This window comes from Elgaria multicarinata, chromosome 3 (assembly GCF_023053635.1).
Source record: "Elgaria multicarinata webbii isolate HBS135686 ecotype San Diego chromosome 3, rElgMul1.1.pri, whole genome shotgun sequence".
Classification (NCBI taxonomy): Eukaryota; Metazoa; Chordata; class Lepidosauria; order Squamata; family Anguidae; genus Elgaria; species Elgaria multicarinata.
The window spans coordinates 40,555,516-40,574,122 of NC_086173.1; the positions used below are offsets into that span (position 1 = coordinate 40,555,516).

General features: G+C 43.4%; 1 protein-coding gene across 1 annotated transcript in view; it reads left to right on the forward strand.

Moving 5' to 3' along the window:
* Positions 1-18,607, forward strand: part of ARSG (arylsulfatase G) — a 70,703-nt gene that overhangs the window by 5,631 nt on the left and 46,465 nt on the right. The window contains exons 2-7 of the mRNA XM_063120042.1: positions 406-593; positions 2,457-2,504; positions 4,148-4,259; positions 6,550-6,687; positions 15,338-15,534; positions 16,903-16,983. Of these exons, the coding sequence (XP_062976112.1) occupies positions 406-593; positions 2,457-2,504; positions 4,148-4,259; positions 6,550-6,687; positions 15,338-15,534; positions 16,903-16,983 (764 nt within the window). The remainder of the gene's footprint in view (positions 1-405; positions 594-2,456; positions 2,505-4,147; positions 4,260-6,549; positions 6,688-15,337; positions 15,535-16,902; positions 16,984-18,607) is intronic.

Consider the following 18,607-nt stretch of genomic DNA (forward strand, 5'->3'; position numbering starts at 1 on the left):
TGGAGCACGAGGCTATCAATGGCTACTAGTCCTGATGGCTAAGTGCAACCTCCTGTATCAGGCAGTAAGCTTGTATTGCTGGGAACACGGGTGGGAGGGTGCAGTTGCACCATATCCTGCTTGTGGTTCCTTGGTCGACAGCTGGTTGGTCACTGTGTGAACAGAGTGCTGGACTAGATGGACCATTGGTCTGATCCAGCATGTTTTTATGTGGGAGAGACAAGCCAGAGGTAACCAAAAACAGAGCATCCCTGGGTGGTTTAGCCACTCCAGCTGGCAGGAGAAGCTGACAGGAGCAATCAAGCTGAATATATTAGCATGCTGGCTTATTAGCCATGGCATGCAAAATGGTAAATAAACCATGGAACATCTCTTCTCCCTACCCCCAACCCCCCGGCCCTCTAGATTTGTAGATTTTCATTCGGCTGCATCCACCTGCTCTCCATCACGTGCTTCTCTACTCACGGGACGACTCGGCCTTCGTAATGGAGTGACCCATAATTTTGCTGTGACATCAGTAGGCGGCCTCCCGTTGAATGAGACAACATTAGCAGAAGTCCTGAAGGAAGCTGGTTATCTCACTGCTGTGATAGGTAATTTAATTCGCTGCAGAGAAAAAAACCCTAACCTGGCTCTATTTTTAGTTGTTTTATTTCCATTGTATTGCAGTTTCTCAGAAATGTTAACAGTGAGTTGTTTACATTTATTTTCGTAATATATATAGAAGAACCAGAATTCCTTCAAGGTGTAAAAAACACCCTCTTGGTGAAACTAGAAAAATGAATTGTAACTTTGAAAATTTGCCTATTGGTTTTTTTACACTGAGGAGCCAATCTTCATTGATGGTTTTCTGGTACAGAGGCAGATTCCTAACCTATATTACATAGACTGAGTTATAGGGAAGGGTTCTCACTCTAAGCCCTTCTTCTTCTTCTTCTTCTTCTTCTTCTTCTTCTTCTTCTTCTTCTTCTTCTTCTTCTTCTTCTTCTTCTGCCTTCTCCTATCGGAGGTTAGCTATCATTGCAGCTATTTTTAGTTTTTGACACTGCTGCTCTACAGCTATACCATGTTCGTCTTCTTCCCGCTGAAGACTCCAACCCTTACACCACAACTTCTCTCACTTACCTCTCCTTGATTGGCTGGCTGCACACTAGGGGCCGTATTCTTCTGTCTTTGCCTTGTTGATGCCAATCTCACCCCAGCATCGATCCTTACCTGTTTCCCAGTACCCCCACCTAGAATGATGCCTGAGATTGTTAGGGTTATAGGGTGATTAATCTTTTTAGTGTTAGGGGAATGGGGTGGTGGTGGTGTCTGGATCCAGCAGATACAAAGCTTCCCTTGAGATGCCCCTGGAACTCTGGTAGAGCTGGCATGCTTGTTTTCCTCCAGTGTTCTTCACCTGCTCCCCCACCCAACCCTCCACTTCAGCCCTGATGACCTGAGCCAAACAGGGCTTTGAATTTGGCAGTTCCTGCAACACTAATTCTCCTTTCCTGGACCAGGTGGGATGACCCTGTCTGTAGATTTTAGCTACTGCTTTTAACGGCTAGCTGGGTTTATCGTTGTGTTTTAGTACTGATTTTCTACTTCTATTATATTGTATTGGTTTGTATTTTTTATGCCATTTGCAGCAACAAGTGCGATGTAAACTCTATAACCCAGGGGAGGGGAACTTCAAATTCGCCCTCTAGGTTTCACCAGATAGCCACACTTTTGTGGCTTTTGCACAGATTCCCTCATTCTAAAAGGCTGAAATGCTTTTCCTAAGGCTTAGTTGCTGGAATAAGAGCTTTGTACTATCATATGCTGCCATTTTTTTAAAAAATTGGCCCCACCCCTTTTGCTTTTGGTTCCACTCACCCCAGGAATTCAGCCCCCTGAGAACTTCCCCAAAATTGAATTTTGGCCCCGGGGTTGAAGAGGTTCCCCCATTCCAGGTATAAGCAAACAAGTAGTGTCATGTCAACTTCAGACACTCCTAGGAAATGCACGGTCAGGGCACTACAGAGATAGTGTCTTCTGAATGGGGCCACTGTAATGAAAGGGAGGCATAATTGTAGGTTAGGCCTTGCACTGAAATTTGATTTACACGCAGAACCTTCCATTCCATGCCACTTCTTTGGCAGGCAAGAAGGATGGCTGGATACTTCCCTCCCCAGGTCATGCTCTTGAGTAACACAAGGCCTGGAAGAAAAGCCTTGACTAACAGCTAGCTGAATCTGCCAAGTGTGGATTATTTTGCTTGTTTTCGATTGCGGTTTTGTTAGCTAAAAGGCTCATGTTTGACGGGCAGGGTGGATAGGGATGTGGATTTCTGTTCTCAAACCCACTTGTCACCTCCCCATGCCACCCTGCTGGGCTAAAATCACAAAGCATTCAGCATTCTCCTCAGTCACTTGTAAATTGGATGTCTTGTATATGCTAACATGGTTCTCCCAATTGTTCTCTCATAGGGAAATGGCACTTAGGACACAGTGGTCCTTATCATCCCATCTTTCGTGGTAAGTATTCCATCCTACTTTTCCTCTATTGGCATACGAAAGGCCAGTGCAGTTTGAGGCCTGTTCTTCACGGATGGCTGGTCTTGTTCCATTGAAGAGTATAAGCTGGAACTCACAAGACTGAGTGAATGCTTCTCTGTACAAAAACATGCCTTCCGCACAAAAAGCATGTAGGGCTTAAAATTAGGCTAGAACCGAGCCTCTCCCTGGCATGCTAGTTTTCTATGTGAAGGGCAAGTTTTTGTACTGAGAAGCATTTGGTCTCGCGAGATGCCATCTGCAGTTTGAAGCAGTACAGCTCAGACACCTGTTTACCACATCACTGAGCACAAGGACCTAATGGGCCGGTCCCTTAGGTAAAGATCTAGAATAGGCTCCCTCCCTCCCTTCCTGAAGCAATCGCTTCTCTCCAATTTAGGTAAGGAGCATATCAGCACTGTGGAAAAGGCATACCAGGTTCTCTCCTTAACCATGGTTCACACAGCCATGCTGCTGTTCTTTTTTTTAAAAAAAAATCTAAATAATTTGTTGTGATGATTCCATTCTATCACAATGAATAATTGTGTGAACTTAAAACAAGAACCAATTTTTAACTGGGTTGTGGGAATCTCTTCATTCAAAATCCCTACTGGAACATTGATTCATTAAATGGCTTCGGGTTTTTCTAGTAGATTGTTGAAAATCCAATCTTTGTTGCCTTTCTATAACATATAGATAATGGTGCTGATGAATACGAGAGTGATATAAGCAATAATATCTTTAAGCTGTACTTAACCTATCAGCAAGGAACCTAGTGCAATGAACATGCACTCAGATCCCACTCAGGGGCTCTTCTATCTCCCATAGAACCCCTGGCGTTTAGATATTTGCCTGCCTGGATCGAGTCACCAGTGCTTGACTTTAGACAATTATTCTGCTGAGAAGCAAAACATTTCTTTAAGACAGGGGTGCACAAAGCCAGTGGCATCCACCCAGTCTCTCCCTTACCCCAGCTGATTGATGCACCAATTTCTTCTGTGCCTGGGTCCCCTCATCCAGAAGGGAAAAGCTCTTATCTCCAATCAGCTACTGTTCAAAAATAAGAGCTTTCCCCTGGTGAGCGCTGCAAAAGGGTGCATATCTCAAGGTTTAGCTGGGGAAAAGTCTTATCACGGATTAGCTGCTGATCAGAGATAAGAACTTTTCCCTGTTGGGCAGAAAGGGCAGCACCCTTTGGAGGAAGCTGCTGGGTGATTCAGTCCTGCTTACTTCTGGGTCTTCACCTGCAGAAGCTTGTCCTTCTTACTTCTGAGTAGACATGCAGAGGTTTGTTCTGTTAACTGTGGATATACATGCCTCTTATGCTTACTTCTGGGAAGACGTGTAGACATTCAGAGACATGGTATGTTATTTGAAAGTGCTGCCGAATGTCCTGCTTACTTACAAGTATGAAAAGAATACCCACCCCACTACTGGCAGTGAAGAAACTACACACCTTGCTAGTGTGTGTTTGCATGTGCGTGTGCATTCATGTGTGCCCCGGCCCCCAACAATCACTGGATGTGGACTTCAGGACAGAAAAGGTTGTGCACAGCTGCTTTAAGCCAATCAAAAATGATTAATGGGTGTCTTTGTGTATTCTAATACTGTAACTTTAATTTTAGGTTTTGATTATTACTTTGGGATACCATATAGCCATGATATGGGCTGCACCGACACACCAGGCTATAACCTCCCTCCTTGCCCAGCTTGCCCCAAGCACTCTACAACAGGAAGGTATGGCTTCTCCAGTGATGATGGGCACTGGTGTCCTTGAAGTCTGACTTTTCATAGTCTGAAGCTCAGTGAGATCTCTGTCACTTGTATCACCATGTTTCTGTCCTAAGGACCAGTCTGGTCCAGTGCATGCCGAGCTGAATGCTTTGGGAGGCCTCACCTCTATCATTGCTCCCTAACTAGAGTTCTGTGTATACTCCAAGGAGCATGTGGTGCTCTTGGCTATGTGGACAGCTTCAGTTCAGTTCATTAAATGGCTCTTTTGTTTCATCCCTTTTACATGCACGGAGTTGCCTCCCCTACCCCACCCCTTTCACTGAAAAGAAATGCAGAATTGTGCCATGTCTTCATCATAGCTGAAGCTACACCTGTAAGGAGCCGTGGATCGTGGGAATGGTGTCTCTCTGGGCATGTCACTGTCTCCCAGGCTGCTTCCAAATGAGGCTTTTATTGTACAATTGCTTTGCCTCATTCATAGGATTTTACAGAGAGTCTAGACGACAATGTCTTCCATTGTAATGCGCCTGTTTTCTCCCACTTCTTTTGACATTTTTCTTACCAGAAAAGAATCCATTGTGGGTAGCTCTGATAGTTGTGTGCTGTCTCCTGTATTCGAGGCAGTAAGTCTGTGTGCACCAGTTTCTGGGGAACATGGGTGGGAGGGTGCTGTTGCACCATGTCCAGCTTTGTTGGTCCCTGGTCGACAGCTGCCTGGCTACTGTGGGAACAGAGTGCTAGACTAGATGGACCCTTGGTCTGATCCAGCTGGGCTCTTATCTTCTTAAAGGCAGAATAGCTGCTCAATCTATTTTGATTGGCAATGTTTGGAGCCCCTCATCTGGAAGCACATCCAGATAGGGATGGATGGATTTTGTTAAATCCATTCCATCTGTGTTTCACAGGTTGCTGGCTTTTTCCATTCTGTCGCTCATTGATGGAATCAATGTTTTTTAGGGATGTATGTGAAATTTGTTCCTGTTTTAAATACACATTTGCACCAGTGCAATAGCGTAAATAGACACTTGTACAAATCCCCCCTTCCAAAGTAACAAAAGGTCTGTAAGTCTGTACAATTCATAGAAGTCCGAACTTGTTTGAATTGGTTGCGTATTTCTCTGACATCCTTACCCCAGTGATGTCAAAGCAGCTTATGTTCTGCCTTCCCTTTCTCATCAGACTTTGCTTTTCTTTCTGTTCATAAGAACATACAAATTGCTTTGCTGCATCAGGCAAAGGATCTGCCTCGTCCGGTGCTGTGTGTTCAACAGTGGGAATCAGATTCTCCTGGGAAATGCACAGCCGGAGCATTATGGAGAGAGCCATCCCCTGTTGCTTGTTCTCAGCATTAGGAAATCAGAGCTACAAACAGGCAATCTGCAACAAAATACGGCAGCATGGAATGCTCCTGTTCAGTGTGTGGTGTAGTGGCTAAAATGTTAGACTGGGAGTCGGGAGAGCCAGGTTCTAGTCCCCATTTGGCCATGGAAGCTCACTGGGTGACTTTGGACCAGTCACAGACACTCAGCCCAACTTTTATGAGGATAAAATGGAGAAGAGGACGAGGAAGAGGAATATGTATGCTGCTTGGAGGAAAAAAGGCAGAATATAAATGTGGGAAAATTAAATAAAGAAATATGCCAGCCAGCTAAACATGGCTATTTTCAGGATACTCCATTCCATTCCCCCTCTCCACTGGTTTTCTGTCCCTTTACCCAACCAAGATTCTCAGCCTTGTGTGGCTGCTGAGTGTGCCTTTGCCTCTGCCCACCACTGGAATGTGGTCCTTGGGAACTTCTCCGAAATTGAATATGGACCTTAGACTGAAAGAGGTTCCCCTCCTCCCCCCGTTCTATAGGATAAAATGTCTCAACATGGAGTTTCCATTTAGCATCCAAATGTAATAGCTACTTACAAATCTATCTTCCATTAATTCGTTTAATCTTCTTTTAGAGCCCTCAAAGACAGCGACCATCATCATATCCTGTGATCATGAATTCCATATATTAGTTGTTTGTTGTGTGAAAAATACTTTCTTTTGTCTATCCTGAATTGCCTGCCATTCTGTTTTGTTGTATGGCCCAGAATTAGACTTTGTGTATGACAGATTTCTCTTTATTTACTTTTTCTGCACTGTTCATAATTTTATAAACCTCATTCTCATATAAACATCTCTTCTTTATATGTACAGTTGAAAGAAAAAGTTAATTGATATTAAAATTACATTCTGATTAAGGCTCCTATTGCATACTCATAACTTTTTTTCAAAAGTATGTTTTGTGTTTTCCTTCAGCGACCACCAGAAAGGCTGCTATTCTGAGACTGCGCTTCCTCTTTTTGAAAATCTTACAATTGTCCAACAGCCTGTGAACCTAACCAGCCTAGCTGCAATGTATACAAAGAAAGCGATCAAGTTCATCCATGACACAAGGTGAGGACATCTAAGTAGTCAATGGCTTTGCTTGGGTGTCATGTTGGATTATGGCTTAGCATTACTCGAATGAGCCTGACTCAAGCTTGAGCTTGTGAACTTCCCCCCTCCCCTCTCCTCTCCAGTGCAGTCGAAAGGAAGAGATTGGAAGGTTTCACTTCCACGTTGTTGTTGCCATTATTAAAAGTTTATTAAATATGTTTTCAGTTTTCTATACAATATCACTTCCCATATCCTAACAACATAAGAAAAGCGATGCTGGATCAGACCAAGGGTCCATCTAGTCCAGCACTCTGTTCACACAGTGGCCAACCAGCTGTTGAACAGGGACCAACAAAGCAGAACATGGTGCAACAGCATCTCCCACCTATGTTCCTCAAGAACTAGTTTATACAGGCTTGTTGCGTGCATGCCATTTTAATTTAGGAGAAAAGAATGCTCCTCTGCTATCAGTGGTATGGGAAGCACTGATCTAGCCAGACCCTGGACATGATGCATGCAAAGGCATTTTCTCTAGCCCATTAAATTTGCAGTGCCCATATGGCTGTGATGAGAACTTACAGGCCCTATTTATATATTCTTAATTGTGTACCGTCCTCATGTAGTTTAGGGCCAGCATTGAAAAACCTCCTGGCATACCGGAGGACAGAGGTCTTCTAAATTGCTCTGGAAGCTGCCAGATTCCTAGGTGAGGTTTGGGACTGAGAAATAAGATGTATTGCTTTGATTTATAGCGAGTGTTTTCTTTCCATTGCTTCAGTTGTAATCTAGCTTTAGCAGCCCATAAATAACCACCTACAACAACTAATATTGCCATGCTCTGGGTTTATACTCATGCAGTTCCTGTTGGCTGGCTTACAACTCGCAGTGGTGTATCTCTGTCTTGGATTTTCCACCCGTTCTAGTACAGATGTGGGCAATGTGTGGCCCTCCAGATGTTTTGGCTCACAATACTCAGGGATGATGAGAGTTGTAGGTTAAAACATCTGGAGGTGCACAGGTTGCCCACCCTGATCTAGCAGGAGGAGAGGGAAATAAAGGGTTATATTCCTCCACTGATGCAGCTATGGATTCTAACCTGCATGAGAGACAGTGCTGCAGGTTTGGAATATACATACGCTCCATAATGAATTATAAGGTGATACATAGGGCAGGTAAAGGACAAGACAGAGCCTGGGAGTGGCTAGGTATATAACACATGAGTAGAGGACGTATTTATTTTTTAGGTTGTGTGGTGACCAAAACCATAAACAAAACCCTTGCCTTCACTAAGAGTTTGGGCAAACATTACACTGTTGAGCTGTACAATCACTAATCCATGGCTTTGACAAGTTACAGAGGTCATACACTGAAAAGGCGAACCATTGGCTGGGCAGTAACAGTGTAACTGAGGACAAAGACATATTTTATGTGTCAGTGTCTACTAATCTCTTAGCTACTGGTTAAATCTATAGATTTAAGCACCTCAGATTGAGATCTATTAACTATCACTTCGTTCAAGAGGACAAAGAACACAGTTTTGAATTTTTTAAATAGCTTCTTGTATATTAAAATGCCATAATTAGGCCCCTTAGTTCTGATGTGATTTTATTTCTGTGTAAAGAGTAGCCTGGGCAGAATAAGGCCTCTTCTATTTCCTGGAGTTTATATTTCTGTGCATTTTGTAAACAGTATTGGTGAATTGGTGTCAGTGGCATTGACCCCTCCTATATCCATACCCACAGGTATGGATATAGGAGGTTTGTTACTTTGTAGAAATGAAGTTACATGACCTCACCATGATGTGTAAATAATATAGTTTTATTGGTAATGGAGGGTTCATGCAGATGACTCTTCCACTGTACCTGGGGATGTACTCATGGAATTTGTAAAGAGTTGCAAATGCACACATAACATCTGAATTGACACGTGAAGCAAAAAGCAAGTCACTTGTACAGTGCTGTGCTAGCACTGGATCTTACCAGTCTGGGTCAAGGCATTTTCATATGTATTTCACAAACCTGGATAAATGCTTATGACCTTTTGTTATAATTTAATTTAATGTATTTATTTATTTATTGCTTCCCGCCCTCTTGAACGGAAGCCAAGGCAGTTTACATGATCCTCCTCCTCCTCTCTGTTTTATCCTCACAACAACCCTGTGAGGGAGGTTGGGCTGAGAACCAGTGAGCTTCATAGCTGAGTGGGGACTAGAACCCATGTCTCCCAAGTCCAACACTGTAACCACTACACCACCCTGAGATTTTGAAAATCTCATGTCCTCTGAGTGTTTTTACTGTTACTGTTTCTGAACTATTTGTACCCATGTGAGATCAGAGTATATACAAATAGGTGTTGGGTTAATGAAAAACCTTTTTTTAAAAAATAAAAATTTAATTGCAGGAATTCTTTTTAATGGATATCAGAACTGGATTCATCTAGTTAATCTCATGCAAGCCATTGAAGTTAACCCAAGAAACATTTCATCTGGGCATGTTATTATCTTCAAGCAGTTTAATCATTTAATATTTATTTTCATTTTCCCTGCTCCTGTTTTGTTCTTGGGTCCTTAGTAAACACTGGGTCCTTGAGTCCAATGTGTTTTTAACTAGAGATGTTGATATCTACCTCATGATAGCAAGCTTCATGCTCTAGAGGAGAAGGGTCACACGGGGCAGAGAACAGAAGGATGAGGAAGGTGGCTGTCCAGAGTGCCCCAATCTTTAGTTACTAATTAAATTTTCAAACTTCATTGAGTTCCCCCCTCCCCTTTGCCAGTTCCCTGGGCAGTTCCTTCCAGTGTGAATATGAGAGGCAACCAAGAACTGAATCAAACCCCGTTGTGTCCCAATTCTCTCCACCGAAGAGAACTATTCTTCCACAAACGTTCCAAAGAAGCTACAAAGACTAAAGCTGAAATAATAAGTATGAAGCTTCTCTCTTCCCCATACTAGTTCCTGGATACTTTTCTGGAATCTCAGGATATTTGGCAATGACACTCTGGGCAGCAAGTCTTGTGTGTGTTTGTGTGTGCACTTGATGGTTGTAACTAGATTTCTGATCTAAGTCAGTTGATTTCCTGACTCTAAAACCAGCCTTCATTCTGGGGAAGGGAGGGGAGAAAACATTATCCCCACACACAGTCTAAAAGGTGCTCCCTGCCTATAGTAACTCCTGTTGTTCAGTTTCTCCTCTAGTGTTGAGCTAAAATGATTCGAGTAAGCTATTAGGAGCCCTTTACCTGTTACACAAGCATGTAGGAGCAGCTTCCACATGGCTGGAGTTGAAATTAAATAGCCCAACAACATAGGCAGAGGCCAGTTCCACAGGACCTGACCATGGGGCTGCCTCTGAAAGTTCTGTGGTGGGTGCGCGGTGGCGCTGCGTTGGTTATATGATGCAGCAGCCACTTCACAGCCATCGGAAGGCTTTCCTGCAAAGCTGCGGTTTTAAAAAGTCACAGACTTACCCTGACTTTTTTTCCAGAGCAAGGTGAATATGGTGCATCCAGCGTCTATCCTTACTCCAGCGTCACGGCGGAGGTGTTCCCCAGGCGGATAGTGACCCCTGATTGATCACCGTCCACCTGGGCAGAGTGCAGGGGGTGGGCCCAGACAGCCAAATGGCCACCAGAAACCCTGCACCTCTCTCTGCGTCAGGATTAGCCACTGCCACCCTGCAGCAGAGAAAGCTGGTGCCAGATAGCCAGCCCCCATGAGGGAGAGGCCCTTGAATTATGGCACACCATGGCAGCTGCTTAATCTGCCTGTATAGAAGAGCCAGCCTTGGTTTTAAAATTCTTTAACTCTTGCTACTGTAGTCATATTTCCTTTTCCCTTCATTTTTCAAGTCAGTATGATTGCAGAAGAGAAATCATAGGGTTGTAAGCAATGGCTGTCCTGCTTAGAGTAGACCCATTGAAATGAATGGGACTTAAATTATAACTACCTTAAATCCCTTTCATTTCAATGGGACTTCTACTACAAGCAGGACTAACATTGGATACAATCTACTGTTTGTTCTGCTATTGGTTATTTTGCTTAAGTCCAAAAAGAAATTATATACTTTTGGGGAGGGGGGAGGTGCAGTTTATGAATGCATTGGGTTGACAGTTCAGTGGTGATACTTGGCTCATTTTTTTTAAGCTCATCCTTTGCAGGAATATGTCAACAAAGCAAATTCTATAGGTCTTCGCTGCCTGTCTACCTGTCTGCCTTACTAGTTCATGAAATCAGGTTGGAAGTGAAGGAAGTGGTAGGAATTACTAAAATATGTACTTGGTAAGGAAAATGAAGGAAATTCAGTCTAAATGGCCAGTGTTAATTTTTATTGTCATATATGTGGTGACAGTTGGGAGACTTTATATGGTGGGGTGGGGGGCTGGCGATAAAGATAAACTTCATGAAGGGTGCTGTGTGTCATCTTGGGATCTGTGAGGCAAATTTGTGTTTGTTTGTCTTTAAGGCCCATGTGCATATACGCGCACAAATACGCAAATACATAAAACACTTGCTGTAATCCTGTTCCTCCTCATTAGTTGTCATCCCACCCTTTCCCCTTTGGAGGGCCCTGAGGAAGAGCAGGCCTTGTCTGAGGAGTTAAATATAGCTGTAAACAAAAAAACCAGGATATGTTCTCTGGTTATTTAAAAACAACAACAGCCTGGGTGATAATCAACCCCCTTCCCCATATATATAGGTTCTTCTTGACAGGATGCCTTTCTCCTTGTTAAGATTCTGCTGTGTGGAAATGCTAAAACCACCTGGAATTTACAAAATGGGTTTATATGGGTTACTCTCATTTTAATCCTGCTGAATTCCTTGTAATGTAGAGCAGTCTTCCCCAACCTAGTGCCCTCCAGATGTTTTGGACCAATTCCCATCACCTCAGCCAGCATGGCCAATGGTTAGGAATGCTGGGAGTTGTAGTGTGAAACATCTGGACAACCAGGTTGTAGAGAATAACTATAGGTGTGTGTAACATTCAGCTGTAGAATATGGACTGGATTCTGTTATCTTCAGCTGGGCTACATATGAGGGAGATGTCCGTTACCACCTTAAATGATTCTTTATTTGTGGCTCTCCCCAGGTCATGACTTGCTTTTGTTGGAAGCAGAGAAAAGCCAAGCCAAAGAATCCTTATAATCAGAACACCAAAGTTGAGCAAAATGTATAAGTCAAACCTCCTTGATTCATAATACTTTTGGACTTGAAAAACATCTCTTGGATCTTCCATTTTCCAAGTCTTCAGATTTCCCTCGTAGCTTGTGGGACTGAGTTGTAGGAAGCAGATTGCATTTGGTAAATGTCATTGTCGCTCATTTTAGTTCTGGGTCAGCTGTATGGTGTACAGGAAAAGTGACAATAGGAGAGTAGAAGTAGATCTTTTATATTGTATTTTGTATTTGTATTTTAACTTGTTGGTTGTTTTATGATGGTTTTAATTTTTGTGAACCGCCCAGAGAGCTTCGGCTATTGGGCGGTATAAAAATGTAATAAAATAAATAAATAAATAAATAAATCTTCTTGTCCCCTGGGGCTACAGCTTTCTCAAGAGATTGAAAGTCCAATCTCTCTCTCTCTCTCTCTCTCTCTCCCCCTCTCTCTCTCTCTGAGGTTCTCTCATCTTTCTTAGGAAATTTTACTGCTGTCTGAACTCTTAGGAAAATATTCCCAAAGTTTTTGTAAGCCTACCTTCCTGTTGTTTGAAATGATAGCTTCTTGTCTATCTTGTGTGGCTATAGGAAACAGTTGTCTTCTTGATTCTTTCTAACATCCTTTACAGTATTTGAAAGCAGACTATTCCAGCTTCATTTAGTGTTCTCCAGGTGAAATGTACCTGGTTGGTTTGGCCTTTCCATACATAGCATCCCTTGAAAATAGTTCTCATCCTTGCAATTCTCTCTTTGTAGGAGAAATTAGACATGTTCCTCTCCCTTGCTTTGTGCCAGTCTTTAAAAAAACCTCGGAGTCATTTTCACAAAGATATGAAAAGAACACTGTGAACAGTAGTATAAACAGAATTAGATCCCCTAATTCCTACCTCAGTACACTTCCTTCCTGATTTTGTTCCCAGCTCACTTGTCTTCCCAGCCTTCATATCCTTTCCCAGCTTATTTCCAGTTTAATCTCCATTGGGAGGAGAGGGGAGGAAGGAAGGAATTGTACCTTCTGGTTGTCAAGTGTTGGTGCGGAGAGATAAAGTCGAAGTAGAGGGTGGCTAACCTCTAAATAGGTCAAGAAAGACTACTGAGATTTCTTGATGTTTCTTGCTGTTATCTCTCTTAGCGGTGCTTATTCCCTCACCCACAGCCTGATCCTGCATATCGCTTAAACTCTTTCTGTCAGTCTTACAGAATTTGTCAGTCTGGTCTCAGGAGCAATGGAGATTAATAGCATCAAAATTTCAGAGTAAGACAGTTAATAGTTTTCAGTGTGCGGTACCACATTATGAGTCTTTACAAGGTAGGCGCCTCTTTCTAGTACATTCTAGTGATCCAAGGTTTTAGTGCTGTATTGATAACAAGTGTTAAGAATGCACAGGTTGTGCAGTTATTTCCCCTCATGAACAAAACCAGAAGCAAGCACAAATATAGGGAAGGGGCAGAGCTCATGCTTTACATGTCCATGGTCCTTGGTTTTGTCTCAAGTAACTGGGCTGGGGATATGGCCTCTTTCATGAGCCTTTGGTGAACTGCTGCTGCCTGTCAGAGTGACAGTATTGAGCCAAGCAGCTGATGGTCCCACTTGGTAGAATCCAGCTTCATATGCTTCCTCCATCATTTGTGCACTGAACGGATATTGAGCCGCTTCGGAGAGAGAGAGAGAGAAAGCATGACTTTTGTGCTAACGTTGGCTGCTTTATAATTATCTAGAAAGATCCTCAGATGGGACATCTTCCCAAGGTTGTAAGAACTAAAATCTAATGTTGGGTGGGTAATACATGAAGTGGCTCATAGTTATGCAGGATTGAGTCAAGGTCTTTTGGCAAGGAGATTGCAAAGGCAGGCTGATGATACCCAAGCTCTGCTTTAGCCTAGTGGAAAAGAGGCAAACAGGAGTGCTGCCTAGGGAAACCATGTCTGCGTAATCACTTCAGGGAAATGAACGCTAATGAGTTTAGGAACTAAATTGTGCGAGAGGAAATGGCTCCTCTCAAGATTTTTTTGAGTCAGTCACTTAGACAGGGGTGGAGACTGGTGCTGTGGATGTAGGCCTCAAACCTCTGAGGCAGCACTTAGCAGCAAGGAAGAAAAAGTAAACAGAAAAATCCTAGGATGTATCAACAGAAAATCTGATTCTCTGCTTATGACAGGAAAGAACAACATTACTGCCAGGGCCTTCTACCCCTGCAGATGCTAGAATCGAGTGCAGTTCTTGGGCTGATTGGAACCACCTTTGGAGTAAGCTCACTGGTCACTTGGCATGTCAGATAGGTTTTGTAAGCACAGGAGCCAACAATCCCTTTGTCCTCTGTTGCTGTTTCTGGCTGTTTCTTCGGAAATATATGCTGAAATTATGGGTGAGGTGAGAGATTGGGGCAAGGAGGAGGAAACATGGCCATCACAGTAGTTTGGTGTTTGAGGACTGTTTCTTTGCTCATTTGAATGACTTTAATTGAGGCAGTGTATTCCAGTCTCCATTCCCAAAATGCAAAATGGAGGTGAAGGAGCCAGTGTGGTATAGTGGCTAGAGTGTTGGACTGGGAATCGGGTTCTAGTCTTCACTCAACCATGGAAGGTCACTGGGTGACTTTGGGCGAATCACTGACTCTCAACCTACCTCCCAGGGTTGTTGTTGTGAGGATAAAATGGAGAGGAGGAGGATTAAGTACGCAAACTTGGGTTCCTTGTAGGAAAAAAGGCACAATATAAATGCAAGCAATAAATAAATAAACAAACAAACAAATAAATAAATAAATAAATAAATACTTCTCCCAAGTTCATCCAGTTATATTCCAGTTGAGCCCACTAGAATCCATTTCATGATGTATTTTCTCTCCATTTACGTTGTTCTCACTGTATTCCCCTGCTCTTCTCATAGGAATAGTTACTGTTCTGTTTTTCTTTGCAAAGATGCTGCTGCTAGATAAGGGAACTCTAGGCTACCATTTCTTTTGGCGATTTGACATGCCTCTCTTTAAGACATCGTCCAGCAAAATATGTCTTACCAATGAATTGCCATTTCCCCAGTAAAAAATATCAATAGTGGCTGACAAATTTTCCTGAAAAATAGCTTATCTACTGCTTCTCATCTTTCCTTTCAATGTGCAGACACCAGAAAATATTGGATATTTTCTAAGTAGCACTCTCAGATTACTTGGGGCAGTGGAGAGGCTGGGCTGTGGGTCCTAGAACGTGTATCAGATTCCTCTGCAACGAACTGGAGTTCCATGACAGATGTGAAAAGGACTCCAGTAGGCTGAAAAATGCTGGTCTAGATAAATAGAAAAATTGCAAATGGGGACTTGTCCAAGAAATTAGAGAATTGAAAGCACAACTCTTGAGAATGTTGATCCAGTGCTATAGCCAAGGATAATTCAAAGGCTTTCTTTTTAAAAATGTAATAATAGTAAGTAAGAGATTATGGACAGCAATGCCAGCTCCATTCTCACCAAGCTTTGTCCAATTCTACTTAATTAACCCATGTGCATTCCTGTGTTTTCTCTCTAGCCAGAGCAGTCAGCCCTTCTTCCTATATCTCGCTCTGGCTCATATGCACGTGCCTTTGGTTTTGCCTGAGCCACCATGGAATCCGTCTTGGCAAGATCTGTATGGAGCCAACCTGAGGGAGATGGATGCCCTGGTGGGACAGATAAAGGACAAAGTTGACAGCGCTGCAAAAGAAAACACATTCCTCTGGTTCACAGGTGAAGCAGTAAAAGCCAGTCACTGTAATGAAGATTGCTTGGATAGCTGATGTTAGTGGGAACCACCCAAGGGTCTGTGTAGGAAATGCAAGGCGATCTCTTTGGATTTGGTTGGGTTACTAAGAAGCAGCCCATGTAATATAACCAGTGGGAACAAATACCACTGTATCTTGCTCAAGCAGCATGTTGAATGGCTCAGATGTGGTAGCTAGAGTGCTGGCCTTGGATTCGAATCCTCCCTCAGCCATGAAACTTACTAACCCTGAGTCAGTCTTTCTCTCTTGTGCAGCTTATTCTCCGGTGCAGTTTCCCTGGCGGACAAAGGCTTTGCACGGCCTGAGCAAAGCCTTTGCCAGCCAGGGTTTTGGGGTGGAGGGTTGGCAGATGAAGCCAATGTTGCTTTGGCTTTCAGAGCCCCCATGAGCCTTTTAGAATTGGCCCTATGCAATGTGAGGAACTTGATTGATTGATTGATTGATTGCATTAATATCTCGCCTTTTTTCCTTCAAGGAACTCAAGGTGGCATATATAACCCTGCTCCTCTCCATTTTTATCCTCAACAACCCTGTTGGGTAGGCTGGGCTGAGAGTCTGGGACTGGCCCAAAGTCACCCAGTGAGCTTCCATGGCCGAGTGGGGACTAGAACCCAGCTCTCCCAACTCCCGGTCCAACACTCTAGCCACTACACCACACTAGGTTACACCATTACATTGGATAGGCCTGATTTTAGTAGGTGAAGGAGTGAAATCGGAGGGTGAGGGAAAGGCGCATAACCCCTGTACAGGATCCATAGCCTCCATTCTCCAATTTAACTGGTGAAGTGGGAATCTCATACCTGTAGGAACTAATGGAACCAGGGGAAAGACTCCTGGGATGGGGGTGGTGTGGTGGTATTTCCCCCCCCCTGCAGGAGAAGTTGAGTAATCTCAGAATTAATCTCAACCTGGTTTGCAGGTAATGATAACTGAAGTATGGTTTGAGTATGGGTTGTTGTTGAATCATGGGTTGCCATCACGTTTGAACCCTGCACTATGATTTAACAATGGGTTGTTAACCATGAATAACCCAGGAAAAGAAGCCATGGTTGATGAGTTGTGAACTCTGAGTTGTTTGTGGTTAACAACCCATAATTAAACTATAGTTCAGGGTTAAAGATAATAACCCATTTTTCAACTCCTACTCAGGGTTGTTGTAATGTATGAACTAGGTCATAGATGATGACCATTTGAAAAAGATGGAAACCATCTTTTGGTCATAGATGATGACCTCCCTAGCTATTGCCATTACTAGCCCTCTTTGCTTTCCTGTTCTGTTCCCCTCCACACACACACTCTCTCTTTTCAGCAAGATGTTTTCTTTTCATCCTAGGAGACAACGGGCCTTGGTCTGAGAAGTGCGAGTATGCAGGAAGTGTTGGTCCGTACACTGGGATATGGCAAGGAAAAAGAGGTAAGTATCACTCTTCTGTTTAAGGCCTGTTTGGCAGTTTTGTAAGGCCTGTGTGGTGGGTGCCATCTGTTTTCTACAAGTTCCCTTGTTCAAATTCAGGCAAAAAGCTGAAAGGGAAGTTGGGCTGTGTTCTCTGTTTCAGGCTGATAGTTTCATGTTCACTGTCTCTAGCACCCTTGTTGTGAAAGACTTAGGCCTCAGCTAGACCTACGTGGTCTAGCGCGACGGAGGGGTGAAGATCTCGCAATATTTTTATCGCAAGATCTCCCCCTCTGTTTACACGTGGCGCACGATAACCTCAGAGGGAGAGGATGTCACACCCACCATTTTTTTTAAAGAGGAAGGAGTGCTTGTGTGCAAAAGGTAAGGTTTTTTAAATTTTTTAAACATTTTCCCGCTCCCCCCACCCCACCCCACCCCTGTGCGGGTCCTAGCTCCTCGCGAGTAACCGCAAGGAGCTGGGACAAACCGTGACAGTGGGCCGGAGACTGCGGAAAAAGCGGGCCTAAAGTGTAGGGCCATATCCCGGGGCAAGGGAGGGATCATCCCTCCCTGATCCCGGGATCCCCTGTGCATCATGTGAACGCACAGGGACAATCCCGGGGATTGCCCTGGGATAAAGCCCCGTCTAGGTATGGCCTTAGACTCGTGCTATGTATTTTGTTTGCTGCCCTCCACCAACATCATCTAGCAGTGCTCCCTGCATGAATAAGGCCCATCCTTGTATAGGTAGTTTCTGCCCCAGCAATTGGCAACGATGCATAGAGAGGGGTTGTGTGATGCTCTGATTCACTTTCTCAAATACCTTCAGATACTACAAGAGAAATGATGATTCTCTTTTATGTACCAATTCTGAAGTGTTATGCACTCCAAAGAGAACCCAAGACATTATGTGATGGATTACAAAATGCCAGCATGATACACAGACATTTTCAGGTGGAAAAAAAACCTTAACAGTTCCAAGACCCTAGAATTATTTTCCTTTGAGGAAATACACAATGTAAGGGTGATGAATAAATTTGTGTCGTTGTCATCAGCACTGGGGACAGTTTTCACCTTAGATTTATAAACAACAACAACACACTTTCAATGTAAATCCTTGGACTCAATAGTAATAACCATATTCCCAGTTTTAACTTGGATGTAATCTTTGAAGTTCAAATTTTGGAGGACAGTGCCTCCTAATCTAAGGGCTTAGCTTTTGCATGTTTACAGGGAGAGACTGTTATTACCAATTAGTCAGTGTTTCAACATAGAGAGATATTGACAGAGAGTAATACTTGATAATGGTGTTGTCTTAGTTGAAAGTGCTTCCACTTGCATAAATCAAGGTACCCATTTTCAGTGATTCCATTTATGCTGTATCCCTTTCTGTTCCTAAAGGTTCCCCAATCCCCAAGAACAGCTTTGGCTGAGGCAAAGTTGCACAAGCGGAAGCACTTTCTGCTAAGATAAAGCCCACGCTAGATACCACCCACTAACTCACTCTCTCTTTTGAGAGATTTCCCTTCCCCATGGCTGGAATTGTGAGATGGATAAATTGTAAGTGGCATGACTTTATATTTTGGTCTTGTGGCTTGGTGTTTGCTGCTGTTGCTGTTAGGGTCTTGGGGAGTCTTTCTTT